Source organism: Lynx rufus, unplaced genomic scaffold (genome assembly GCF_022079265.1).
Source record: "Lynx rufus isolate CCGP_SWC_20201006 ecotype Redwood Valley unplaced genomic scaffold, mLynRuf1.p SCAF_8, whole genome shotgun sequence".
Lineage (NCBI taxonomy): Eukaryota > Metazoa > Chordata > Mammalia > Carnivora > Felidae > Lynx > Lynx rufus.
In genome coordinates this window covers 90715059-90722974 of record NW_025814896.1, presented here as the reverse complement: position 1 = coordinate 90722974, position 7916 = coordinate 90715059, and the positions used below count along the sequence as shown (strand labels likewise).

The 7916-nt window shown below is 50.9% G+C and overlaps 1 protein-coding gene across 2 annotated transcripts; it reads left to right on the top strand.

Moving 5' to 3' along the window:
* The first annotated feature begins 402 nt into the window (after nt 1-402).
* Nucleotides 403-7681, top strand: BOLA3 (bolA family member 3). 2 transcript variants are annotated; one of them, XM_047068454.1, is made up of 4 exons: nt 403-509; nt 2671-2794; nt 4663-4751; nt 7436-7681. In XM_047068454.1, exons 1-4 carry the CDS (start codon nt 456-458, stop codon nt 7499-7501), a joined length of 333 nt encoding a protein of 110 aa, XP_046924410.1. In that variant the 5' UTR covers nt 403-455; the 3' UTR covers nt 7502-7681. The 2 variants fall into 2 exon arrangements, with proteins under 2 accessions (XP_046924410.1, XP_046924411.1); XM_047068455.1 differs by lacking the exon at nt 403-509 and adding an exon at nt 605-786.
* Nucleotides 7682-7916: the final 235 nt, after the last annotated feature.

The following is a 7916-nucleotide window of genomic DNA, read 5'->3' as shown; positions in this document are numbered from 1 at the left end:
GCAAATCTAAAAACGACTCCCCTGCTTAAAGCCCCTCCACGGCCCCCTGTTCTGGAGGGAGAAACCCACACTCCCCAGTTTGGAAGCCAGGTTGCGGTGGGGACACAGGGAGGTGTCCCACCTAGGGCGCGAGGGGCATAGGCGTAAGGGCAGCTCAAAACCGGGGGTCGAGAACACCGGGCGTCTCCAGGCTGGGCAAGAAGGGCCCGCCGGTTGTGGAACGGGCCCGGGAGGCTGGAGCAGCACGGGGCGGACCCGGCCGGGGAGGGGCGCGAGCGCGCCGAACGGCTGGTTCCGGGGAGGTGTCCCCGGGACGCGCACGGGGCCGGACTGGGGCGGCTCGCGGCCTCCGGGCGGCAGGGGGCGGCGTCGCCCGCGGCGGCGACTCCCGGTCCGGGGCTCCGCGCCTTTCAAGGGACGCGGCGACCTCCGGCGGCGGGCCGCGTCGGCCGGGCATGGCGGCGTGGAGCCCGGCCGCGACAGCGTCTCTGCTCCGCGGGATCCGCGGGGTGAGCGCGGGCGGGGCCGGGCTGCTCTTCACGGGTGGGAGCTGCGGAGGGGCCGCAGGGCCGTCCGGGGCCGGAGCTCGAGGACGGGCTCAGGGAGATCGCGGCGCTGGGCCCTGGGGCCTCCCCCCTTCCTTTCTCTCATTCATTCCTAGTTGTTTCGGTCACACAGTGGATCCGGGCGGCCGGCTTTCGGAGAAATGTCAGACCCTGGCGCACGCTGGCGGAGCTTGAAAGCCGGTGGAGGTTGGGGGCGAGGGGAACAGACACATAAACAATGGTAATCCGGTGGGCACCGAGAGAGCGGTGTTGACGTACTGAGCCAGAGACATAGCGGTCACAGCTATGCCACAGCCGGGAGTCCTGGAGTGGGTGCCGGAGAGTGTGAGGTGTCTGGACTTTGGGCAAGTCCTCCCAGCCTCTGTGACCTTAATCCTCTCCAAAATCCTACTTGTCCGGAGTAGAAGCCCAGCAGAGGGCACTCACTACGCGCTCTATAGTTTTCTCGTTTCTGATTCTTTCCTCACTTCATCCACTTTGCTCTCCTGCTGCCTTTGAACCCGCCTCCACCAAGTATAAAAAGCTGGTGACTTTCAGCGTGGACAGTCAGAATTCTAGGGATTTCATCAGATTGCTCGTTTAAAGGCCGCTGCCCACAGATTAGCTAAAATGGAGGAAAGACTTATCCCAAAAAAATCAGCAATGCTAACCACCTACACCCCTTAGCGATTATTGGTTCTGCCTGCCACCTCTGCCTTTGCCCCCTAAGGCTCTGTCCTCAGAAAAGTCTCCTTCTCTCTGTTCCTTCCTCCACCCCAACCTTAGCCTGGCCTGCAACACCAAGTTTCTGTCCCTCCACTCAGTCTCACTCCAGATCTTTCTTCTGACCTGTATTTCAACTGCCTGCTAGAATCGAGACTTCTTTGCAGGTGCGAGTAGGCATGCCCTGAATGGTGTGCACATTCCACTAATCCATTTGTTCATTCATCCTCCCATCCATACCCAAGTCCTCCTGAGAGCCTGCCCTGGCCCAGGTTTGGAAGGCTGCAGTAACAGGACAGACTCAGTCTTGGCCTTTGAAATGAGCTGATGAAAACCAGTGCACAGGTCATTTTAAGGAAGGTGCTTCCAGATTCTCTAACACAGGACCCTGCTCTGGGCCATCAGGCAAGGCCTGAGGGTGGGCAGGACTGACAGGTGAAGGGATGGCACCTTCAGCACCAGCACTGGATGAACAGCACTCACGTATCCCACCTGCCATCCCCCTCCAATCCCAGGCCCTTTGTAATGCCTCTTATCTGGGCACCTTTCCAGACTAGCTTCAAAAGGCACTGTTTTGTGCAGGTTACTTTGGCCGCCATGCTGTATTTTCAGTCTCCCTTTCAGCATGTACTCAACCCAGCCAAGGGGGTGCAGACCTGGCTTTTTGCTCCTTCTCCCCTTAGGGTTGAGACATGTTCCCATCAGATGCATCAGATGCACTGGCTCCCTATGGTAGCCATCCGGGGGGTAGGGAGAGTGTTGCTGCCAATAGTAAATAATGTAAAAATGTTTTTCCTTCAGATCACTTAATAGAATTCTGCTCCTTCTTTCCAGTAAGAATTAGTATGTGTCACAAAGTGTGGTTGGCCTAGTGAGCAAGGCCACATCCCACAGGAGGGTGTGGAATGTTGACCAGGCCTATGGGATAGGTGGCGTTTGGTCTCACCAGTGCGTGGTCAGTGGCATGCTGGCATAGTGAGGCACATCTGAGGCCTGCTGCCTGGCCTCTCCAGGCTCTGGATCTAATAGATCCAACCGTGGCACTCTTTCCTTAGTGCCTCAGTTTCCTCACCTCTAAAACTGAAATCATGACAGTGTCTCTCTCACAGCAGTATCATGAAGAGTTTAGTATCTATTGAGTTTGGTCTCTGGAGTCAAAGCGAGTTATTTACAATTCCACTCCCCACCTCCATTTACTCCCCTTGAAGTTTATTCTGTGTTCTGGGGAGCTTATGCGGACATCTGACACCATGCAGCCCCTCTGATGTAGCCCGTGGCCATGCTGGCGGGGGCCCGGGGCCCTGGCTGGCAGGGCAATGGTGGGTGGGGCCTGCATAGTGGCCTGGGCCGGGCTGGGGGTGGCATCATCTTGCTCAGCCATGACTTCTTTGTTGTGTGGCAGCTTCCTCTTCTCCACTGCGCCCAGCGGATGTTTGCCTCGCAGACTGAGGGGGAGCTCAAAGTAACCCAAATTCTCAAAGAAAAGTTTCCTCGAGCTACAGCTATCAAGGTCACCGACATTTCAGGCAAGATTTTCTCTCATCTTTCCCACAGGGTTTGGTAGGATTTTGCCCTCTGGAGGGGTAGAGGGCAGGGGGCTTGGCAGAGCGAACTTGTCGTCAGTGGCTTTTCAATATGTGTGGCTGTTGGAGAGATGGAATTCTGGCTCTCCCAGCTGATGGGGTGGAGGTGGGGCTGTGGAAGCGTCAGAGGGAAACTGTGTGAAGGGATAAGGCCCAGCTGGGAGGACTCCTGGTTGCCAGCCTGGCCCGGCTCAGATGTGGTCCCTCTCCGTCACCCTGGGACTCCGGTCCACAGTCTTTTTTTTTTAAAGTTTATTTTTATTTATTTTGACAGAGATAGAGAGCAAGCAGGGGAGGGACAGAGAAAGAGAGAGGCAGAATCCCAAGCAGGCTTGGCACCATCAGGGCAGAGCCCAATGCAGGGCTTGAACTCATGAACAGTGAGATCATGACCTGAGCCGAAATCGAGAGTCAGATGCCTAACCGACTGAGCCACCCAGGCACTCCTCAGGTCCACAGTCTTTAATTTGACTTTGGGAAGGACATGACTTTAATTTCTCTGCATTCTTCTGACACCCTAGCATATCAGGTCTGGAGAGGACCCCAGAAGGATTTTATCCTTTTGACAATAACTTCCTCACTTTCCCCACGAGGAGCCGAGCCCGGAAAGGCCAAAGACCCCGCCCAGCCCCTCGCAGGGAGGAGGTGGCAGAGCTGGAACCAGCACCAGGACACGGGTAGACTCTGTCCTGAGCCCAGTTACCAGCCCCAGCCAGGCCCTTTCTCAGATGCCACTGGCACCTGAGAAGTTCAGGCTGGCTGCGCGTTAGGAGGAGGCTGGGGAGGCGACTTGCGCACAAAAGGAAGATGGGGCCTTTCTCCAGACACTTGTGGAGCCTAGTGGAGGTAGTAAGGTGGGTGTGGACCTGCGTCTCCCCACACCCAGACATGTCTTTGCCGCCCAGCATTGCTGTGAGGCCGTTGGCTTCTCTGAGAACGTAACACCTGCAAGGATTGGGCGAAAGTTTAGAAAATAGTTTTTATTCAGAAGTGTAGAAAAATCAATCAATTCAAAGATCCGTTGGTGAGCTCTCTGCAGTGTCCCAGGGCATCGCCGAGGCCTTGACGTCACCGGTCCTATACCTGCCCCAGGCCCAGGTCAGGCAGAGCTGGAACCTGACCTTCAGTCTGGCTCTGCCTAGCCCTGAACAGAGTGGGGAAGGCTGGGAAGCTAGGTTAACCAAAGCTTGGACTCCTAGTACACATAAAGCCCGTTGAGTAAATTGCACTTCTCATAAAACGGCCGGGTGTTAACAGCACGGGACGTTTTCCTTCCTGCCCGTGTTGTTTCCTGCTCGGGCAGCATGTTGCCATTAGTCCCTGTCTCTCTCATGCTTCCACTCCTTTCTTTTCTTTTGGTTAGTATTACACAGTTTTCAAGCCAAACTTTAGTGTATTTTTTGCATTTTTAAAAATATTTTTTTGCTGGTGCTTAGGAAGGTTGAATACTGAACTTCGGTCTCTCCCATCCTCTTCCCTGGGGATTATTGGCCTATTAAAAAGAAATGCAAGGCAAACCTACATTTCCTAGGTTTTCCATGCTTTGTGCCTTATCTTTCGCACCCCACAAGTAATCATCCTGGGCAGTGCAACTGCCTTGAAAAAGGAACAGCACGTTTTGGATCGAGGCAGCCTGCGGGGAGGGTGTGGTCAGGTTAGAAGCCATGATGTTTTCCTAACAGTCTTAGCAACTTTCTGCTGAACAATAACATTTCAGACCTTCTTTGGATTGTACGGTACTCTAAGGACATATGGGACTGCGGCTACCGTAAGTTAATAATTGAAACACTTTTGAGTCATGTTTATTTCAGGAGGCTGTGGGGCTATGTATGAAATCCAGATCGAGTCAGAAGAATTTAAGGAGAAGAGAACTGTCCAGCAGCACCAGATGGTAAATCAGGTCAGTACAAGCAACAAGGCTCCTTTGCCGTTGATCTCCAGCATCTTGAGAGGGCCTGACGAGTGGGGATGGTATTTAACTGTTAGTCCTAGGAACAAATACTACAATACAGCACTCATGCAAACAGCATTCAGGACCTGAGCAAAACATAATCTGGAACTACCTGGAATCAGACTGTGGGCAAATAGGAATTTTACTCAGAATTGAAAACAAGCCTCCCGATAGTTTCCTTGTATATTTCCTTGGATAATGCTACAGGTGTTTACTGTTATTGACACATATTAAATGTATTTTGTAAAAATAGATGTTTTTGTAGATTTGAAGATTTTTTTAGCACTTCTTTGGACTGCTTTACAGATGGGCAAATTGAGGCATGGCATGATTGAGAATTGCTCTAGCTGCCCCAGACCCAGTGACATAATGTTAGGGGTTTGGAACATCAGATTTAACCAGACCCAGGCCTGGTTTATTCATTCTCAATGCTTCTTTTACTTGGAATCTATACCAGCCTTGACCCTGGGCCTATATCTGTAAATTTGCCCCCTCCCCTGCATCAGGTGTGTTTGAATCATTCTGGAAGGTCTTGTACATTGTGAGCTGGTTTAATTTCTGTACAGCACAGCTCTGGTCATAAGAATCCCTCAGTGGCTCCTTGTATATCAAGTTCTGGTGTTCCAGACTGCTATTCCAGGCCTTTCCCCACCCTTCTCTGAATGAACCCTCCCCTGGCCCCTGCCTACCGTTCTGTCTTTGCATCTGGACCTTTGCCAAGATCAGACCTCCTGCCTGGGCTCCCTTCCTCCCCTCCTGCACCCGGCTCAAATGCTGCCTCCCCTACCTGCGTGGTAGGGAGCGAATGCCCTTGCATCCTCTGACTCCAATATTTTCTGCATTGTGTCCTGGATACTTACATCCTTGCCGTCTGTCCCTTGGCCCTGTCAGCCCTTTGTAGGCTGTTCCCTTTGGGATCCATCTTTGGGTTCCTCACGGAGCCCAGCCTTTCCCTCGGATGTGGGCATCCATGACCATATGGTGTGCTGCTGGTCTGCCTGGGAAGTCTGGGGTGGAACAACTACTTTGCTCCCCCAGAAGTGCTTCTAGTCTCACATGATGTCAGGGGTTGGAGCCAAGACAAGACAGGGTCACCTCAGTGCACAGGACATGAGGGGTCAGGGCCTTCCATGTGAAAATGTGGCTGGGCCCTCGCCTAGCCAAGGAGGCTTTTAGAATTGTGGCCCAGGTTGCAGCCCAAATATGGTCAGGGACAGCCTTTAAGGGGTACTCTGTGCCTACAGAAAGCAGAGAGCTTGTGACCCAGGGGTCTGTGTTCCCTTCCCCCAGTGATCACAGGAAGCTTTTTCCCCCGGGGACATTTCTGTTGTCTGCAGAGCTGAGGGGGTTGTGTGTGAATACACAGGTGGTGGGGCAGTTCATTGGCTCCCAGCACAGATGAGCTTCCAGCATCAGGGCTGGCCAGGAGCCCCAGGGAAACCAGGAGTGGCCAGGACATCGGGCTCAGGTCCTAATTCTGTTATTTGCTTGCTGAATTTTGACAGGGGATAGATTCTATTTCTTTTTTATCAGAGAAAGGGTTGGGACCAGATTCTCTCTAAGGATCCTTGTGACTATAAACCTGACTGCACATGTTAAGAATTTTTTTCGTGTAAACTAGCAAAAGCAAACAAAGGGAATTAATTGGCCCATGTAATTAATTTATCTGGTTTCTGACATATCTAAATTCAGGGTCTTAAACAAGTTCATCTGCTTGTACTCTCTCTCCTCTGAGCTTTTGGCTTCTGTGTATTGGCCTCATTTTCTCCTATTGGAGACAGGCTTGCTTGCTTGCTTGCTTTTTTTTTTAATGTTTATTTATTTTTGAGAGAGAGACAGAGCGCGAGCAGGGGAGGGGCAGAGAGCAAGAGGGAGACACAGAATCCAAAGCAGCCTCCAGGGTCCGAGCTCTCAGCCCATGGCCCAATGCGGGGATCAAACTCATGGACCCTAAGATCATGACCTGAGCTGAAGTCGGATGCCAACTGAGCCACCCAGGTGCCCCAGGCTTTCTCTTGTTGGAGAACATGGCCCCCAGCCATCTCCAATTGACGTTGTTCAAGTAGAGTGACTCAAAAGACTGGCTCCACACTGAAAAATCCCAGCAGAGATTCTGATTGGTTCAGTTCGGGTCACATGTTGCCCCTGGACCTATCAGGCTGGGCCAGAGGCACATAGCCACCTAAATGCAAATTCGTAGGTCTACCAGCAGTACATAATTAAGATCTCTAGTGGCTAGTGGAGAAGTATAGAACAATGTGTTTGAAATGCTACCATTTGTGCTATTAAAAGGCAGCTGGGTGGATATATATTCATAGTAGCCTAAACATGCATTTTTCAATCGTTGCAAAGACACACAAGAAATTAATAAGGGTTCTCTATTTGGGGATGGAGGTGGGAATGGGGGGGTGTGTGGAGGACAGGTGTGGGGGAAACTTCACTGTATGCTTTCTATAACTTTTGATTTTTGAGCCTCATTGGATATTCAAAAAAATGAAAAAACTTTTTTTAAAAAGGTAAAAACTGTTTAGACAAAGCTTCCTATAAACACAGAGCTATACGCAACTATTCTCACAGAGACTTAATGTATTCAATGTCAAATGCAAAACAAACAGTGATGCTTTTCTACTTAGGCACTAAAAGAAGAAATCAAAGGGATGCATGGATTGCGGATATTTACCTCCGTTCCCAAACACTGACCACATCCTGACTGTGTAGATGCTGCTGCTTAAAACCTTGGATGAACTTGGCTGACACCATTCTTTCCTAGGCATTTGCCAAAAAAATTATCTATTTTGTTCATAGACATTTGCATATTATAATTATAGAAGAATATGTTCTCTATTTAGAGATTAATTAAAGGCAACAGACAACTGAAACTTTTGAAGAGTCATTGGTGATGCGTCTAGTTCCTTTGTTTCAGAGGCAATGTCCTTTTATCCAAAGTGGTCTCGTCCTTGGACAGTTCTGTCCAGCTGCTACAGAGGCGGAATGGAGTGCCAGCTAATTCTCTCGTGTCAAGAAACTTTCTTATTTTTTCTCTATGAAGCTGCTCCTCTAGGACACTGCTGTTAAGGCCCCTTAATCTTACCAAAAAGGAAAGAAAAAAAGGGA